Genomic DNA, 20,584 nt, shown 5'->3' with positions numbered 1-20,584 from the left:
TGAAAGTCACTTTCGCCTTTCTCTCGCTAGTGTTCCCAACGGTATGAACGATTTTCAGTCTGTAAGACACTGCCTATAATCAAAATACACGGACTGGCTTTTTCAGGGGAGGCATTGGTCTCAGGACAGGACTGCTGAGCCTGTGTTTCCAATACAATGGGGTATATAGTGCTTGTTTGCCTTGAACGTTTTTTTTTTTTTCCTCTCATGTCAGAAGGGTAATGTGCCAACATTATAACCAAGTTTAAGGGAGGCACATCTCACACCATGGTGTTAACACCCAATTATCATGCTTATGACCCGGAAAAAGAGCACCTTGAGCCATTTATTCAGGCTTTACTAAGTTAAGATTTATGTGCAATAAACCATGTTTTGGAAATGCAATATTTTATAAGTTGTCCCATATGTTTATCTGTAACCCCATCATCCTAGTTGTGGTAATGACCATACCTGCAACTATAAGAACTGGGGCACAGGCCAGAGGTGGGGGGGTAAAAGGATTCACCAGAGACAGAGCGGGGAGCAGAACAGGCAGACTGACTGAAATACACTGCTGAGGGGAACACTGGGGAGACGAGAGGTCTGCTGCACTATGTGGGTAGCTCCCTGGCCATGGATCATTCTTGCTGCAGTAGCTGAGGACAGCTTCATTGTGCTGATGCTTGCACCACCAGGGATGTGAAAGTAGAGGCATGTTTTTCTTTATTTATGCTTATACATGCACTGGGTACAGTCAGAAGCGCGGGAGGGTGAGAGAATTCACCAGAGCCAGAGCGGGGAGCAGAGCAGGCAGAAGGACCGAAGTACACTGCTGAGGGGAGCAGCGGGTGGCAGGAGAGGTCTGCGCACCATGTGGGACCCTCCACTGGTGGCCGGGGAGCAGCCGGGGATTGAACCGGCGCTGCAGAGGCCGCGGGCAGCTTCGCAACCCAGCGCTCAACCACTGCGCCACCGGGGAGGCCTTCCCTGTTCTTAAGATGACAGATTGATTTCAGTGTTTCATCAGCGATACAGTATCAGTACCTCAGCTCTCAATGTATCTTTAGTTAAGCAGTATTTTCTGGATTTGCTTCTAAACATGTTTTTTTCCCCTTGAAATATTTAAAAGTTTGTGGTAACATATACAGTTGCTCTATATGGTGATATATTTCATTTATATTTTCTAAATAACCAAGAGTGCAATGTCATAGCGTGCTGAGTGTTAACGGTTGAAGAATCTAAGTGTTGTCAGTTGTTCCCTTTTGTATTCTTACCACTCTTACAGGCATTTTGTTTCTGCACATTCTAGCAAATATTTGGTGGGTTAATTTCTTGTAATTTAGCCCTTTAATAAATTTGTCATCCTGTCTAACTGTTGCTTTCATTGCATTTTTCTAAGACTTACAATATCCTCTTTAAAGATTTATTTATTTACGCATACAAGAACTGGGCCACAGACCAGTGGTGTGGGGGGTGAGAGGATTCACCAGAGACAGTGTGGAATAGAGCAGGCGATCCACTGAAATATGCTGCTGAGGGGAGGAGCGGGGAGACAGGAGAGGTCTGCTGTGCCCTTTGGGTCAGCTCCCTGGCTAGGGATGGAACTCATTCTGCAGTGGCTGCGGATAGCTTCATAGCGCTGCTTCTTAACCCCTTGCATCACCAAGAGGCCCCAGGTCATTATATTGTTAAGACCTCTGGCTCTGGGTGGGTTTTGCCTTCCGTTTTCTGAAGAGTCATCTTACAAAGATGCAGGATCCACGAATATGAATTTGCCATCCTGACCATATGGAGGAGTCCCTCTTCAGATGGACCACTGCAGTCCCCCTCCCACCACTATCTCAACATTACTGAAGCTGAAATTAGACTATTTAGGGCGCCTCTTTGTTTAAGGAGCCTCCCTTTCTTGGTCTATCATATTTAAATAAGTCTTTCCTTTAATCGCATTCTAGTCTTGGATTCCAGACATTCAGGGTTTGTTTTTTTTGTTTGGGGGGGGGCGGGGGGGGGCAATCAGGGCTCATTTGTCCAAGCACCCCTAAATATTCAGCCTGGAACAGGAGTTTTCAGCTCCCAGTAAGTGCAAAAGTGGGCCAAGGCGGCGATCTCCAGTGTCAGGGAGTTGGGAGAGAAACTGTTTTTCAAGTGTCACGACGACCCAACTGTGTTCAGGGGAAGCCAGAGCACAAGTGAACAGAGCACCTAACATTCACCTTCAGGTCTCAACCCCGACATAGAGTTACAAAAGGGACGCCGGATATTCACGAAATGCACTTGAAAAGAAAGAGTTTGTCACCTTCCAGTAGACGCATTTTGTGGAATGACAAGATGCCCTTTGAATTTGCAGCCTTTGGAAAAAACTCAAAGTATTTTCAGGCTCTGGGAGCGTTTAGAGCTTCAGCACCGACAATACTGTCTCTGGAGACGCTCGTGAACGTCCAGAGACAACTAAAAAACCCGCCCATCTCTCCCTTAAGAGAGAGTCAGCACCACCGTGTCCGGGCAGACCAGAGACCGTCGCCCACTCGCAGCGCGGCCAGAACCTCTGTTAGTGGATGAGCTTTAGGGACTCCCGGGCCACCACGGCAGCTGAGGCAACTACATTACCCAGAGGGTACTGCGCCCGACGCACGTCCTGGAGCCAATCACAGCCTGGAGCCGCGCCGCGGCGTCCGTGCGAGCAAGCGCGAGGGGCGGGACTTCCGGCATCGCCTTCCTGCCGGAACTTGAGGCTTCTGAGGAGGCCGATCGCTGGGTGTGGGCTCCGCGCGCCGGGCGGGGCGTGGGCCCCGACGGGAGGCGCGTCCTGCGCGGAAGCGGCATCGCGGGAGCGTAGTCCGCGGAGCCCCCACGCCCGGCGCCCGCCAGCGCCTCACGCGGTCCGATGGCGGCGGCCGCGCCGGGGGCCCCGGCTGAGGTACAGGCGCGCCGGCTCCCGCCGCGGCGTCGGGGGTCCGGTGTGGGGCGCCGCGCGGGGTCCGGGAGGCGCGGGGCCGGGACCCGATCTCTTCGTTCGCTCCTGTTCGCGGCTCTGCGCCCGGACGACGCGGCGCGAGGGCGGCGGCCGCGGCCCGGGGAGGGAGACCGTTCGCTCTGGCCGGCGCCGCGGCTGCCCGGGTCGGGGCGCGAGGCGGGGCCGACGCGCGGGAGCGGGCGACGCCCGTTGCCACGGAGACGGGGACGCCGCTGACGGCCAGCCGCGGGTGGACTCGGCGGGCCGGCTGACCAGGCGGCCGGGGCTGCTGGGGCACAGCGAGTGAGTGGCGAAGGGAGCGTCCCGCGCTGTCAGGTGGCTCCTCTGGGGAGCTCCGGAGGCCGGTGGGAGGCCCCGACGCGCCCTCTGGGGCTTCCTGGCGTCGCCGACCCTGAGAAGACGGGTGTGCTGGATCCTGTCTGCGTGGCGGGCCAAGGAGCCCCCGTGCCACGTCCACCACTGAGGCCAGGGAGGAGCCTCCGTGACATGCGGGGAGAGGGCAGAGCTGTGGGACTGAGGACGCGAGAGAGGGGAGTCTGTAGGATGGTGGGCTCAGAGAGAGGGCAGGAGCCCGTGGCCAGAGCGCCCCGGAAGTGGGAAGTTCCCCTTGAAGAGAGAACCCTCTTAGGCTGTATTTCGAGCTCGAATCTGGTAGGTTCCAGGGACTGTCTTGACAGAAAGGATGGGCCAGGCCTCTTGCATGATGGCGCCCCTGGGCCTTCCCCCCAACCCCCACTTGTTACTACTGAGGGCTGAAGACAGCGAGAAATGGGATCCTGAGGGTTGGTGGTTTCATGGCCATCAGGGCCTGGTCGCTTCTGCACTGGGCTGCTCCGGACCATGGATCCATCTGTCAGCACATGGGTTGTGGTTTCCCAGAGAGAAAAGCTCATGTTTTCGTCTGTCGCTGCCTTGACAGGACAGTGTGACCTTTGAGGACATTTGTCTGTACTTCTCCTTGGAAGAATGGAATCTTCTAGACCAGGCCCAGAAGGACCTGTACCACGACGTGATGCTGGACAACTCTGCCCTTATTTCCTCGCTGGGTAAGACTCATCCTCCCCACTGACCTGGGCTAGACTCCTGAGCCTCTTTACTCAGGGGTCTTCTGTTCTTCAACAAGTGAACTGACAGCACTTGCTCCCCAGTGCTCTGGGTACGTGCTGCCCTTGATTGAGCTCGCTTGGGGTTTTTTTTCCATTGCTGCCTTCTCTCCATTGAAGCGCCCCAGTGCCTGTTGCACCAAATCTGCATAAAGACAGAGTGGAGGCCTTAGTCTACTTGGATAGCACCGTGCTTGCCTTTCCCACCCGGTGATTGTGTCCAGATCTGTCTCATGCTCTAATCCAAGGCTGGATCCATCTCTACCTGTCACATCCTCAAGACCTGCCTGTGGCAGAAATTCCAATCTTGTCATGGCCTTGTCGGTGTTGAAAGAGTATGTATAGGGCCTCCCTGGTGGCGCAAGGTGTTAAGCACTGCACCATGAAGCAATCCGCAGCCTCTGCAGCACAAGGGCACTCTCCGGCCTGCCAGGTAGCAACCCACATGGCGCAGCAGACCTCTCCTCTCTCGCCCGCTGCTCCCCTCAGCAGTGTATTTCAGTCGCTCTGCCTGTTCTGTTCCCCGCTCTGTCTCTGGTGAATCCTGTCACCCCCGCATCTCTGGCCTGTACCCCACCTCTTGTATGTATAAATTAATAAATATTTTTTAAAAATAAAGATTTATTTTTATTTATTTATGCATACAAGAGCTGGGGTGTAGGCCAGGGGTGTTGGAGGTGGGGGTGAGAGGATTCACCAGAGACAGTGGGGAGCAGAGTAGGCAGATGTACTGAAATACACTGCTGAGGGGAGCACTGGGGAGACAAGAGAGCTCTGTTGCGCCAAGTGGGTCAGTTCCCTGGCTGGGGATCAAACTCAAGCTGCAGTGGCTGCTGATTCCTTCATAGTGCTGACACAACCACTTGTGCTCCAAGGGAGAGCCCTCACTTGTTTCTTTCTTTTTTTTTTTTTTTTTTTTGAAGATTTATTTATGCATACAAGAGCTGGGGTACAGGCCAGAGGCGTGTGTGTGGAGGGGAGGGAGGTGAGAAGATTCACCAGAGACAGAGTGGTGAGCAGAACAGGCAGACTGACTGAAACACACTGCTGAGAGGAGCAATGTGGAGACAAGAGAGGTCTGCTTCGCCATGTGGGTTGCTCTCTGGCCGGGTATCGAACTTGTGCTTCAGTGGCTGGCAATAGCTTGATAGCCCTGAGACTTAATCCCTTACCCACCAGGGAGGTCCCTCACAGGTTCATTCTTTAATTTTACAGATGAACATGTGTTTGAGGTTTCTGCTCCCTGTAAAGTCATCATGTACTTCACAGTGTTTCTCTGTATTCAGGTTGTTGCTGTGGAGAAGAGAATATGGAGACACGGTTTGGACAGAGCACGTCTGTAAGAATGTCACAGGCCAGGACCTCTAAGCCTACTCCCTCTTCCCAGAGTACCCACTCCCATGAGATGTGTAATGCAGTCTGGAGAGACATTTTTCACATGACAGAACCCCTGGAAACACAAAGCAACTGGAAGTTGTTCGGGTGTAGGGTATGTATGAAACAGTTTACATATGAAGCAAGCCTCAAGAAACCCCAAAAGGATGACTTGGGAAATACATGTTTCAGAAGTCACAGGGATGTGGCCAATTGTGAAAAGTCATATGCATGTAGTGAATGTGGGAAATCTTTTAGCCAAAGCTCTGCACTTCTTCAACACCAGAGAATTCACACAGGAGAAAGACATTATGTGTGCAGTGAATGTGGGAGATTATTTACCCAAAAATCTTACCTTCTTATACACATGAGGATACACACAGGAGATAGGCCTTATAATTGCAGTGACTGTGGAAAGTCGTTTATCAGTTGTTCTAACCTCCGTTACCATCAGATACTTCACACTGGAGAAAGACCCCATGTTTGCAGTGAATGTGGGAAATCTTTCACATATAAGGCTGGACTCCATCGACACCAGCGGCTTCACACAGGAGAAAGGCCTTATGTGTGCAGTGAGTGCGGGAAATCTTTTACTCAGAAGTCAGTACTCCAGCAGCACCAGAGACTTCACACTGGAGAAAGACCTTTTGAATGCACTGAATGTGGAAAGTCATTTATAGGGAGATTTCAGGTCATTGTACACCAGCGGGTTCACACAGGAGAAAGGCCTTATGAGTGTGGGGAATGCGGAAGAACTTTCACCTATAAGACAGGACTCCAGCGACACCAGAGGCATCACACAGGAGAAAGGCCTTATGTGTGCAGTGAGTGTGGGAAATCTTTTACCCAGAAACCAGGTCTTCAACAGCACCAGAGACTTCACACTGGAGAGAGACCTTTTGAGTGCAGTGAGTGTGGGAAGTCGTTTATTAGAAGATACCACTACATTGTACACCAGCGGGTTCACACTGGAGAAAGTCCTTACGAGTGTGGGGAATGTGGGAAATCTTTTACTTGTAGTTCTTCCCTCCGTGGGCACAAGAGGGTTCACACAGGAGAAAGGCCTTACCAGTGCAGTGAGTGTGGGAAGTCTTTTGCCTGTAGCTCTACTCTCCGTGGTCATAGCAGGGTTCACACAGGAGAAAGGCCTTATGAATGTACTGAATGTGGAAAATTTTTTACCCATGTCTCATCACTCAATCAACACAAGAAAATTCACACAAGAGAAAGACCTCACGAGTGCAGTGAATGTGGGAAGTTCTTTAAAGAAAAAATTCATCTCAAATTACACCAGCGTACACACTGGAGAAAGGCCTTGGGAATGTAGTGAATGTGGGGAAACTTCCATACAATGCTCTGCCTCTGTCAGCGCCAATCAGTTCACACTGGACCAGGGTCTTTGGGCTACAGGATATGTGGAAAATGCTTGGCTAACAACTACAGTCTCATTAAGTGCAAGAGCCTACACTTTAGCAGGTATGATTATGTAACAAATACTCTAAGTTCTTCGGTTTTCTGTAACACCAGACTGTTCACATTGTCTTATGAGTTGATGAATGTGGGGACTCCTTTATCAAACACTATCCTCATTACTCTCTGTGGGGAAGGCCTTCCTTGTGTAGTGAGCGTGAGAAAGTCATCAGTCTTACCTCATTTAAAACCACAAAGTTCACATCAAAAAAAAAAATGTAGTGGGGATGATTAATTTCATTTTCCTTATAATATAAGGATTCAGAATTTTTTTTTTGTTTTCTCTATTTGGTAAATGTCTACTCATAGCTATTGCTAATTTCACTATGAACTTTCATTTTTTATTAGAATTGCATGTCAATTTCACTTCCTGCAATACATGAGCAATATATTTGTTGAGTACATAATTGTTTTCAATACTGAAGAACATACCCTTTTAAAAGGAAATGTTTTATGCTCTACATGATATAATGTACACATATACCATACATTTTTAATATTAAACTGTTTTTTAATATAGTCTGTTTCTTTTATTTTTCCTTTTTTTTTTTAGATTTATATATCATATATATAAAAGAACTGGGTTACAGGCCAAATGCGCGGGAGGGTGAAAGGATTCACCAGAGACAGAGTGGGGAACAGAACAGGCAGAATATAGTCTCTCTCTTAATTTTTTTTTTCCCTAAAGATTTATTTATTTATTTATACAAGCACTGGGTACAGTCAGAAGGGCGGGAGGGTGAGAGAATTCACCAGAGCCAGAGTGGAGAGCAGAGCAGGCAGACTGATGGAAGTACACTGCTGTGGGGAGTAGCGGGCGGCAGGAGAGGTCTGCGCACCCTGTGGGACCCTCACCTGGTAGCCGGAGATCGAACTGGTGCTGCAGGGGCTGTGGGCAGCTTTGCAACCCAGCGTTCAACCACTGAGCCACCAGGGAGGCCCTCTGTTTCTTAATTCTAAACTTTTAATAATGTGATATAATCTTGCTGTATACTGTTTGCTTACTCTCTTTGTTTACCATAGGAAAGTGGTAGTGGATGAGGGACAAGAGGACATCAGGATGGACTGAACATTGAAAGCTGAGACAGGAGTCAGAGAAGAGGGCAGTGATCAGACTCCTGTTGCTGTGGACCAAGTGACCTATAGTTGAATCCCCATTCCCCATAATGGGATTTCCCAAAGAATATCTACACTGGACCTCAGGTTGTCCTCCATAAACAGGGATAGGGAGTGACCCTGCCCCTAGGCCATTGTAACAGGTAAAGAAGTGACACACCCATTTGTTTTGTAGCTTCTTCAGCCGAAGGTTCCACCTACACTTGTCATCTGGGAATTTTTATAAGACGGTGGAAACTACAAAATCCTTAGTTGTCAGGTATGTTTCCCCACCATGAAATCTTGGGTGACTTACCATTTTTTTTTTAAGATTATTTATTTATGCATACAAGAGCTGGGGTGCAGGCCAGAGATGCGGAGAGTGAGAGAGTTCACCATTGACAGAGTGGGGAGCAGAACAGGTGGATCCACTAAATCCACTGCTGAGGGGATCAATGGGGAGATAGGGGAGGTTGGCTGCACCATGTGGGTCACCTCCCTGGCCAGGGATTGAACTCATGCTGCAGTGACTGCTGATAGCTTCATAGTGCTGTGTCTTAAACCCTTGCGCCACCAGGGAGGTCCCCTTGACCATATTTTGGCATATCAGTTTGCTGTGATAGACAGGTAATGATGGCACTTACCTAGTATTTTGAGAATCAATATCAATATCAAAGGCGAGACAGGAGTGGTCTGACATGCCATGTGGGTCAGCTCCCTGGCCAGGGATTTAACTCATGCTGCAGTGACTTTGGATAGCATGATAGTGCTGAGACTTAACCCTTGCAGTATCAGGGAGTGCTGCACCTCCCCCTGCAGTGACCTTTAGGGTTAACATTCCCTAGGTCCGGCTGGGCAACCAGCACGCAGGGGGAGAACAGCAAAACCCTACATACCTGCTGCACCTCCCCCCGCAGTGATCTTTAGGAATGGCTTTCGCCACGGTCCCTAGGTCCAGCTGGGCAACCAGCCCGCAGGGGGAGAACAGCATAACACCCTGAAGCAGAGGAAGTGCAGCGGAAGTTCCCTGAAAAGGCAGAAGCTTATCAAAAGATAATGACCACCAAGAACCACTACAAGAATGCTAAAAATCTTATCCTGTCTTTCTAGAACTACAAACTTTAATCCCTTATTTGTCTTTCTAAACTTCTTTCTTCTATAATGGTCATTGTTTGTTATGTAGATCACCTCCCTGATGGTGATAGACTGAGCCCATGAGCAAGCTAATTTCATTGATATTCATTCCTGTGCTTTTGGAAAACATATATATACTGGTCACAAACTCAAAGAAAATTACACTCAGATTTTCACTCTTGAAGTGTGTCTGTTTGTCATTTCTTTCGCCGACGCCCTGACCACCCTGCACACTTCTCTCAACCCTGAGGTGGCCTCATCATCTACTGCTGTGCTGGTCCGCGGCAAGGGAGGCCCAGTTTATGGGTATTTTTCAAGATTAATCAAGGTCTAGAAAGTTGATGTAGGAGCAGCATGGGGGATTCAGTGCATGGTCCTCTCCACCCTCGTTCCCACAGCAGTGTTAAAAATCATACAACTTTTGACATACCAAATATGAAACTACTACTTTGCTATTGAGTGCAAACTTTACTGATAACAAACAGTTGATTTTACATGTATTTTGTATGCCATGCAAGTTACATGCTGTATTTTTATATTAAAATAGGTAGGTCAGGAACTTTCTTTTTTAATTATAAAAGGACAGGTTTATTAGGAACAGTAAAAAGAAAAAAAGAGGCACTTGCATAGTTTTAGGCAGGCAGGAGAGCTGCCACAAATATTTTCTTATAAAAATCATAAGTGTATGATCATAAATTTTTCTTTGTGGTTATGTTATAGAGCAACCCCAATATTAAACGGGTTCCTGGCTGTGGGTCCTCACCCGCGCACTTTAAAGGGACTTATGAATACTCTACTACAGACACATGCAAAAGGGTTAATAAAAGGTTTATTTACAAGAGAAAAGGAAATAAGGAAAATGTACAACTCAGGGAGAAAATAGGGAAATAAAGTCTTTAATGCGTCCTACCCGATCCGACGACCTAGAAACCCCAAAGTCACTCTCAGAGCTGACCGGACGCTGCTGCTGGCCAAGAGCCCAAAAAATGGAGAGCGCCCCAAAGCCCACATGTCTGCCTTTTGTATCCACCTGGCTGCTTAACCCCACCCTCAGGTCCCAGCCACCTTCCCTTGGGTGGTGAAGGGATTTGGAGTTCCCAGTGTCTTTGGCTTTGACCTGGGGTGGGGGTGGAGTCCACAAAGCCTGTATGGAATTTGCTTTGGGACAGCCTTTTCCCCCTAACAATTCCCCCCTTTGACTTGTTGCCACCATTTCCATGGTGATGAAGATGGAATATATGGAGGTTGGGATGCAGTCTCAGATGAACATTTTGTCAGGTTCCAGTGTGAAAGAAAACCAGTCTCTCCAGGTATTTGTCCATTGTGGAAAGCAAAAGTCCTCCACTCCAGGAAAAATAGTTCATCAGTTTAAGCCAAAAAAAAAAAATCTGGAGACGTTAGCCAAAACAAGACAGCAGATATGTAAAAATTACAGGAAAAAAAATCTTAAAATGGTTCAACTGATGTAAAAAAAAACCACAAATTTTCTCAACCTTGATCCCAAACTTTTAACAGCAAAGCAAATGTTTGCAAACTAAATCTACTTTTAAACCATTTTTCCTATTTTTGCATAAAATCACAGGGCAGAAAATAACTAACAGCAATTTTTTAGCTGGCTTTGTTGAAATACTCCATACAGGATCAGAGCGAACCGGTGGCATCCAGTCGATGTAGGCTTCAGGTATAAAGTTGGTCTCAGACTCCACCTGGGCTTTCCTCTTCTCGAGGGCACCAGGGCTTTTTCGTTGGCCGGGTTGTCCAGTCCTGCCCATGGAGGCGGCTTCCTCACCTTCCTTGGAGGTCTCTGGAACCCTACAAACAAGGCAAACAGGTTCTCCTCTTCTTGGTTCAGCTCTTTTTCAACTTTCTGGAAGAACTCCACACAAAGCCACACAATCAAACTCATGTCCAATTTTTTGTTAAAACAGACAAAATCCCTATGGAAGTTATGCAAAAACAGACTCTAAGATAAGTAGCAAAAATTACTACCACTATTTGTATGCTGTGTTGGTATCAAGGGGAGAGAAAATGTGACAAGTTAGTTTTGCTGGAAAAAAAATTACAACCTTTCTGCAGATCCTGGTTACTCAAAACAAAACAAGACAAAAACTTCGTGGATTCAGGACAGAATGCATAAAAAAATTTCCAGTATGTCAAAGAAACCTTAGTAAATGTCAGGTGTATTTCCAGGTCTATTCAGTCCTTTGTAGGAAAGTTTTTTTACTCTCAACTGTTCCATCAATAGGAATCTGTTGAGACCTTTTCTCCCTATATTTCCGGAAACAATTTCTGTAGGTGTGAAACAATTGAATTATACAATATTACAAGGTGACAATCACCATTGACAATTTACATACATACCAGATACTACTGTTAACATTTCTGTACATACCAAAGTTTTACCATTTTCCCAAGTGACAATGCTTCCCTTCCAGTTTTACTTCATTAGGTAAAAGCCAAATAAAACAAATTCATGTAATGCCTTCCCAGGGGGAAAAGGAGAAACTTCGTGGAGTGTCCCAGGAGCTCTACTGAGGTTCCACAAAATTTCCTTGCATCAGCCAAATGACAGGCCACCAAATTTGTACTTGAATTTAGATTTCTGGGAAGCTTTGCCATAGATATCAGAAAATTAACAGAAACAACAATATTCAATCTCTATGAAGGCACCGGCTTAGTTCAGTAGCACAATGTTGACAATCAAACCATAACTTTTTTTTTTTTCTCATGACTGGAGACTCTTTTTTTTCAATGTCTGTGGGCACCATGTATACCAATTTGTCAATCACTGGAGGTCAAGACGATTAGACACAAGGACATACTGACAGACAACATATAGACACAAAGAGCTCTTTAGTTACCATTCATCACGCGTGGGATATCCCATACAACTGCAGTTTGTCTGATAGGCCAAAGTAACAATAAAAAAACAAGCAGGAAAAAAGAACTTCAAAGTAAAAAAAAACAAAAGTTGATAGGAAATAACAAAATCAAGATTAAAAACCTTTCTGTGTAAAAAAAAAATACTGTCAGCATATGCATGATCCTAGATGTTATTTCACATCTCCTAAACTTTGAAAGGAAGAGATTGGTTAGAGCATGGTAGTTTTTTCTTCTCAGGGTTTCTTCAAAAAAAAAAACGAGTTCTTGGGCCTCCCCGGTGGCGCAGCGGTGGAGCGCTGCGTTGCGAAGCTACCTGCAGCCTCTGCAGCCGGTTCGATCCCCGGCTGCTCCCCGACCACCGGAGGAGGGTCCCACATGGCGCGCAGACCTCTCCTGCCGCCCGCTGCTCCCCTCAGCAGTGTCCTTCGGTCCTTCTGCCTGCTCTGCTCCCCGCTCTGGCTCTGGTGAATTCTCTCACCCTCCCGCGCTTCTGACTGTACCCAGTGCATGTATAAACAAACAAACAAATAAATAAATAAAAACATGCCTCTATAAAAGAAAAAAAAAAAATTTTTAAAAAAAAAAAAAAACGAGTTCTTGGGTATCCTGCAACAATAACTGGAAAAGGAGTCAGTAACATTCAAGTTTCTTTCTGTTTCTTAAATAAATATCTCAAGTCCTCAATGGGTTCACAAGACCAATGGGACTTCGTCTCTGGGTCGGTTCCTTCTGGCGCTTTCTTAACTCTGGAATGATGTACCCAGGGTTTTATACCTGCAAGTTTTAGAGAAGTATGTGTGCTCAGAAGAACGTCCTAGGGACCAGTCCATTTTTCTGACAACTGGTTTTGGGCATCCCCGCTCTGCCAGGTCTTCAGTAAGACCTGATCTCCAGGTTTGAAGGGATGCAATGGTTGATCAGGAGGCATAGAGATTCTCGAGGTTGCAAAGTTATGAATCACTGCCAGAACCTCCTGGATGTGTTTCACATATTGTGTGATCCGGCAATCTTGAGCTATTTCCGGACTGGCTTTTAGAACTGATGCCTGGAAGGGTCTTCCGAACACAATCTCAAAGGGGCTTCATTGTAGCCCACTTCTAGGTGCCACTCTTATGCGGAGGAGGGCAAGGGATAGTACCTGGTCCCAACGAAGCTGTGTTTCTTGGCACAGTTTCGCCAAGGTTTTCTTTGAGGTGTGATTCATTTTCTCCGTTTGTCCAGAAGACTGCGGTCTCCACGCAGCATGCAATTTCCAGTTGATCTGTAACGCCCTGCTCACTGCGTGAGTGACGTCAGAGACACATGCCGGCCCATTATCACTCTGGATGGAGTCCGGCAGCCCAAAGCGAGGGATTATCTCCTTCAGCAGCTGTTTTGCAACCTCGGGAGCTTTTTCCGTCTTTGTGGGAAATGCTTCCACCCATCCCGAGAAAGTATCCACAAAAACCAAGAGGTATTTGAAGTTGCCTGTTGTTCTAGGCATTTGTGTAAAGTCCACCTGCCAGTCCTCAAAAGGGCACTTGCCTCGATATTGAACCCCAACGGCTTTTGGGTGGGAGTCAGTCTTGGGGTTATTCCTGGCACATAGTTGACAACCTCGGGTGATCCGTTGTGCTATTCTATGCAAATATGGTCCCTTCAAATATGGGCGCACAGTTTCTAACAAGGCATCTCTCCCATAGTGGGATCCTTCGTGAAGATGTTTTAGCACCGGATATACCAGGGCCTCCGGGAAGAGGATCACCCCATGGGAGTTTACTCTCCAGGTAGAGCTGGGGTCCAACTCAGTAAATCCCCATGCACGAGCTCTCTCATCCCGCTCGGTGTACTCAGGGCATACTGGGTCAGGTCCCCAAGAGGGATGAGTGCCCCCTGGAGGGCAGAACGGGCAGCGGCCTTAGCTGCCCGATCAGCTGCCCTGTTGCCCTTTGCCAAGTCAGACCCACCCTTTTGGTGGCCGGGACAGTGCATCACAGCAACAGCTGATGGTAAAGCTACTGCCTTTAACAAGGCCAGGATTTCTAATGGGTGTTTGACATCCTTGTTGCTAGCCGTAAGAAGTCCCCGCTCCTTCCAGATGGCCCCAGGCATGTGGAGAATCATAAAAGAGTATTTTGGGTCAGTAAATATATTGACTCTTTTACCTTTCGAGAGTTCCAATGCACGGGTCAGGGCTATTAATTCGGCTTTCTGTGCTGATGTACCTGCCGGAAGAGCCTTGGCTTCTACGGTGTTCTGGAGCGTCACCACTGCATATCCAGCACATCGACGGCCTTGGTCCATGAAGCTGCTGCATCTGTAAATAGCTCCCACTCTGGGTCTGGCAGAGGCTGGTCAGTCAGATCTGGTCGGCTGGCATACACTGTGCCTATGGTTTCTAAACAGTTGTGGATTAAAGTGTCATCCTCAGGTCCGTCTGCATTGCTTGGAAGCAGTGTGGCAGGATTCAGGGAATTAGAAACCTGCAGTTTCACATGAGGATTGTCCAACAGAGCTGCTTGATATTTTCCCATTCGCCCAGCGGTTAACCAAAGTCCACCCTTCTGCTCCAGCAACGTCAAGACCTGATGTGGCAGCCACAGCACGCAAGCATGGAGGCCATCCCTTGGTGGTGTGGTCCAACTGTTTGGACAGATATGCAACGGGCTGCATTTCTGGTCCCAACAATTGGATCAGCACTCCTAGGGCAACCCCCTGTCTCTCATGTACATAAAGTCTGAATGGCTTCCTAAGATCCGGAAGTCCTAATGCTGGTGCTGAAATCAACTTTACTTTTATTTCATCAAAAGCCTTTTGACATTCCGGAGTCCAAGACAAAGGTTCAGAGTCCAGGCCTTTGAGAGCATCATATAAAGGTTTTGCTATTAGTCCAAAATTAGGAATCCAAATCCTACAGAACCCAGCCATACCCAAAAATCCGCGCAACTGTCGCCGGTTACTGGGGATTCTAAGGGCTGAAATTACCTGTTTTCTTTCCGTCATCAGGCTCCTTCTGCCTTTCTTGATTTCAAACCCCAAATACGTCACAGTTTGTTTGCATATCTGTGCCTTGTTAGGTGACACCTTGTAGCCACATTTTGCCAGGTGGTTCAGTACCACTACGGTATTTTCCAGACAAGATTCGTAGTCTGGACTTGCAATCAATAAATCATCGACATATTGCAATAAGACACCCCGGTTTAGTTGAACCTTCCTGAGATCCCTGGCCAGTATTTCCCCAAAAATAGTTGGGGAGTTCTTACACCCCTGTGGAAGCACAGTCCAGCAACACTGGAGAGTGCTCTGGACTTAGGGTCCTGCCACTCAAAGGCAAAAAGCCGTTGATCCTGGACATCTATTGGGATACAGAAAAAGGCATCCTTCAGGTCTAATACTGAAAACCACCCATAGTCACCAGGTATGGCAGTTAATAGGGTGTAGGGATTAGGCACAGTGGGATGTAAATCCTGAACAATGTCATTAATAGCCCTTAAATCTTGGACAAAACGGTACTCGCCTGTATGGGGTTTCTTCACTGGCAGAATCGGAGTGTTGTACGGTGAGCGGCAGGGCCGAATGAGTCCAGATTGAAGGAACCTTTTCAATACTGGCTCAATTCCCCTCAAGGCCTCCTCCCTTAAGGGGTATTGTTTCCTTCTCGGGGTTCTGCTCCCCTCTATCACTACTATCTTTACAGGCTCCGCATTTTTCGCACGTCCTGGGGTTCCATCAGCCCATACCCCTTTACTTACTCTTTCAACAATTTCTGGAGGTAAAATTTCACTTTTTGGTGGAGCATCTTGAGTAAGCAACATCTGGAACCGCAGAGCATGCTCTGGAGGCACCTGTAGGTGAAGCCTCTGATGTTTTGGTGAGAATATAATTTGTGCGTTGAGCTTACTTAAAAGGTCACGACCAAGGAGAGGGTTTGGACACTCTTCCATGTACAGGAAGCTGTGCTGGAGCTGTGTGGTGCCCGGCCGGCACTCCAAAGGTTGCAGGAAGGGTGTCTGTTGTGACTTCCCTGTAACCCCAATGACTGCTGCAGTCTTTTTGCTCATTTTAGTTAATTTCGAATTCAAAACTGAGTATGTTGCTCCAGTGTCCACCAAGAAATCAATCAGGCGATCCCCCACAGCGAGGGTTACCCGGGGCTCCGAGGGGGTTATTTTGATGGGTTTAAGATCTAGTGGAACCCCTGGGCACCCCTATTCTTCATCTGAACCTTCTCCATGAACTATCATTTGTCTCCTTTCCTCCACACTTGGCTCCCGATTCCTTCTACTCTGTCTATATTCCCTCCTATCTTCACCTGAGGCTCTACCCTGTGCTATCACTGGTCTCCTGTCCTCTGTGCTGGGCTCTCGATTCCTTCCCCGTCCGTATTCCCTGTCATCATCTGAGCCTCTAGTCTGTGCTGACATCTGTCTTCTTTCCTCTCTCCTTGGTTCCTGGTTCTGTGTACTCCTCCTATATTCCCTCCTGTAACCCCTGCGTGAATCATCCTGTCGTGGTGTCCTCGGTCTTCTATCCTGCCCTCTGGAATTACTGCGTCTGCCTCTGCCCTGTAACCTGGGACAACTGTCCTTCCAATGTCCCTCTTCCCTACAGAAAGCACACTGGTCTCTTCCTAGGGGTTCACGTCTCTGTCCATTACTGTTTTCCCGATACCCTGGCCTGTGCTCTCTTTGTACAAAAACAGTCGCAGGTTTCAGTCTCCTGTCCTCTCTCCTGTCCTCTCTATTATTATAAACCTTAAATGCTAAGTCCACTACCTGGGACGGACTCATCTCTGTGACGCCGTCTATCTTTGCTAACTTTCTCCTTCTGTCTGGAGCACTATTTGTGATGAACGCCACAGTGAGCACATGAGCATTTTCTGGGGCATCTGGATTTAAATCCGTGTGGTCTGTATACGTCTGAATAATCCTCTCAAGGAATTCTGATGGATCCTCATTAGCCCCTTGTGTAAGTTCCAATATTTTGTTAAAATTTTTTTGTTTGGGGATTCCCTGCTCCAGTCCTGCCAATAAACATTTTTTGTAGAGATCCAACTTCGCCAGTCCTCCATTGTTGGGGTCCCATTGAGGATCTAACTCTGGGACAGCCATCTCTGGCTCTGGGTTTTGGCTATCCTGTTGGTGGAGACGTGCAGCCTCTTCCCTGGCTTTCCTCACTACTATCCTCTGCTCATCTAGACCTAGTAAAACATGTAGCATCATCTGTATATCTGCCCAGTTAGGGCGGTGGGAGAGAAAAACGGAGGCAAACAAGTTTGCCATCCTCTTAGGAGCCTGCCGGTACGGGGGAACAGAGTTCCTCCAAGTTAGGAGGTCCCCGGTGCTAAAAGGATGGTGCGACCAAAAGTACCCAGCAGGTTTCCCCTCTTCATTCACGCCACCTATCGGCAGCTGGCGAAGAGGAAACTGTCCTGCCACAGAGCGGTCGTTACTGCCAAAATGGGTGCCGCTCCTAGTGTGGGGAGGAGACACCACGATAACTACCTCCCTGGAGGGCAATGGAGGCTGTGAAGCCTCAGGAATCTGTGCGGGAGGGGCCTCGGGAGGGGCCTGGTCACGTGGTGAAGGCCCTTGTCCTGAAGCCTCAGGAGTCTGTGCGGGAGGGGCCACTTCACGTGGAGAAGGCCTTAGTCCCGAGGAGTTCAAGGTATTTAGCATATGAATCTCTTTCTGTTCTTCTAAGTCTGCCCTACTGCAGTCCTCATGGGAAGGAGAACATTTATCTCTTCTCTGCACCATTATTCTAGCCTTTTTCTGCGTCATATCCCATTCATGGAGGGCGGCCTGTATCTGGTCCTGCACACTTTTAAAGGCGGACTCAAAAACGTTACGATTTTCGTCCCTCACACTGCCAATAGCTGAATCAAAAGCCTGATTTTGTCGTTGCACTTGATCCTGCATGCTTTGAAAAGCTGACTCAAAAGGCTGATTTTGTCGTTGCACTTGATGCTGCACGCTTTGAAAAGCTGACTCAAAAGTCTGATTTTGTCGTTGCACTTGATGCTGCACGCTTCGAAAAGCTGACTCAAAAGCCTGATTTTGTTGTTTCATCGCTAAGTTAAGAGCTTGGATTTGTTGCAGCACATTCTCAGTATGTGAATTACAACCACTACTTCTCATAGAAACAAAAATGTAGCACATGGCGCCTATGCACATTACCAAAAAAACACCTAGAAGCACAGACTGCAAAGGGATGGCTTGGAAACCATTCACATATGTATACAGAATTAAAATCACGTGCCATAAGCTAGGTCTAATCCAATTATTTACACTTATCAAACTGGTGGTAATATTTAATGGAAAAAGGCTACTTAAATTCAAGGCCGGAAAAAAACTGAAAGAACTCAAGTTAGGGATTAAACTGCTGAAGTTCATGGTTGAGGCCGCGTTTGGGTCAAAACCACACCCACAACGGCCGTATGCGCGGGGGGAAAAAAAAAACTTTTCAAGACGTGAAACAAAGAGTTTCACTGCGAGTCCTGCAGACCTAATGCGCTTTTATGGTGACCAACGCAAGAAAAATTACTTTGGGCTGGTCAACCACGGGTGAAACGCAAACCACGTTTGGGCGCCAAGCTGTTATAGAGCAACCCCGATATTAAACGGGTTCCTGGCTGTGGGTCCTCACCCGCGCGCTTTAAAGGGACTTATGAATACTCTACTACAGACACACACAAAAGGGTTAATAAAAGGTTTATTTACAAGAGAAAAGGAAATAAGGAAAATGTACAACTCAGGGAGAAAATAGGGAAATAAAGTCTTTCATGCGTCCTACCCGATCCGCCGACCTGGAAACCCCAAAGTCACTCTCAGAGCTGACCGGACGCTGCTGCTGGCCAAGAGCCCAAAAAATGGAGAGCGCCCCAAAGCCCACATGTCTGCCTTTTGTATCCACCTGGCTGCTGAACCCCACCCTCAGGTCCCAGCCACCTTCCCTTGGGTGGTGATGGGATTTGGAGTTCCCAGTGTCTTTGGCTTTGACCTGGGGTGGGGGTGGAGTCCACAAAGCCTATATGGAATTTGCTTTGGGACAGCCTTTTCCCCCTAACAGTTATGTTGAGTAAGCTTAGGAAGGACTCAAAAAAATCAGATTATAAGTGTACCCAGCCAGTTTAACCTCATGTTTTCAACAGGTAACTGTACGTGGAATGAAGGCATTTTATTTGTAGGTTTGTGTTCAAATATTACCTATAAAGAAAATTTATATTCTATTACATATTTTCTCCAGTGCATTTTATATCTATGTCGTGTTCATTGAATGCTAGACAATAATGTAAAGGTCTTATATGCAGTGGAGGAGAATAAGACAAAAATGTAATAGGCAACATATTTGAACACAGTCTTCTTTTTTTTTTTTTTTTAATTTATTTATTTATACAAGCACTGGGTACAGTCAGAAGTGTGGGAGGATGAGAGAATTCACCAGAGCCAGAGCGGGGAGCAGAACAGGCAGAAGGAGCAAGGTACACTGCTGAGGGGAGCAGCGGGCGGCAGGAGAGGTCTGCACGCCATGTGGGACCCTCCTCCGGTGGCCGGGGAGCAGCCGGGGATCGAACCGGCGCTGCAGAGGCTGTGGGCAGCTTCGCAACCCAGCGCTCAACCGCTGCGCCACTGGGAAGGCCCTGAACACAGTTTTCTAAGAACATATATCAATAGTCATTTGGCTTAGAATACTTTTATACATGATTAACCTTAAAATTGTAGATTAAGCTACAATGAGAAACAACCATACACCACTCTGATGAAAATTATTAGAATGAGAAAATACTAAATATGGACTCAGTTTCGTCAACTCGGTGTTCAGTGTCTCCTGTGATCTATCTTACATTTTTTCATCCTCCAGGGATACTTCCCCAGAATTATTGAGCACTGCAAATCACTAGTATGCACTCTAAAATTTGAAACTTTGTTTCAGTAATAACATCTTTTCCTACTGTTGCACATTCCTGACCATCATGGGACAAAGACCCCTTCCCAGCTAGGGGATGAGATGGTGGTGGTCAGATAGCTCCTTTGCACAAAAGTCACTGGCTGAGATTCCCGTTGCCATCTCATGTCCAAAGAGAGTTTCATCATTTCTGCATTTGTGATAGATTCCTAAAGGGATTGAATGTAATTGTTACTGAGTGAGAAATCTTATGTGGCTAAACAGCATTGGTTCATGAGTATACTCACAATCAGTGAGAGCAGGACTGGCAGAAATTCCCCTGCTTGGGAGTGTTCTAAACATCCCCCCTTATGTTTTAAGGGAAAATTGACGAAGAACGCTCACTGCATGGATTTGTGCAACAAGAAAACGTCTATTCCTGCAGGTGCAATTTGTCTGACTGAGATGCACATTTGATTTGTAGCCTTGAAAAAAATTGAAATAGTTGTAATCTTGGAAGTATCCTAGGCTGCTGTGGAGCCTAAAATAATGTGTCTAATACTAAATGATCACCTGCTGACAATATGGGAAGTGACAACTTTCCCGTTAGGAGAAGGCCGGTGCCCTCCAGCGAAGATTAGAGCCGATCCTCAGTTCGCAGTGTGGACAGATGCTTCATTCACGAGGGTCAGCGACAGGGCCCCCC

The 20,584-nt window shown here is 47.4% G+C and overlaps 1 protein-coding gene and 1 non-coding gene across 2 annotated transcripts in view; one reads left to right on the top strand and one right to left on the bottom strand.

Moving 5' to 3' along the window:
- Positions 1 to 208: 208 nt before the first annotated feature.
- LOC119250570 (small nucleolar RNA U13) lies at positions 209 to 312 on the bottom strand. The gene has a single exon (XR_005126317.1). It is a non-coding gene; the product is annotated as a small nucleolar RNA U13 (small nucleolar RNA).
- Positions 313 to 2,852: 2,540 nt separating this feature from the next.
- Positions 2,853 to 20,584, top strand: part of LOC119249794 (zinc finger protein 547-like) — a 41,259-nt gene continuing 23,527 nt past the window's right edge. Inside the window, exon 1 of the mRNA XM_054697404.1 lies at positions 2,853 to 2,896. Within this exon, the coding sequence (XP_054553379.1) occupies positions 2,864 to 2,896 (33 nt within the window). The 5' untranslated portion in view covers positions 2,853 to 2,863. The remainder of the gene's footprint in view (positions 2,897 to 20,584) is intronic.

Source organism: Talpa occidentalis, unplaced genomic scaffold (genome assembly GCF_014898055.3).
Source record: "Talpa occidentalis isolate TD23 unplaced genomic scaffold, MPIMG_talOcc4v2.1 talOcc4.17, whole genome shotgun sequence".
In the NCBI taxonomy this organism is placed as follows: Eukaryota; Metazoa; Chordata; class Mammalia; order Eulipotyphla; family Talpidae; genus Talpa; species Talpa occidentalis.
Note: the sequence above shows the minus strand (reverse complement) of the source record. Positions and strands in the feature narration are given on the sequence as shown.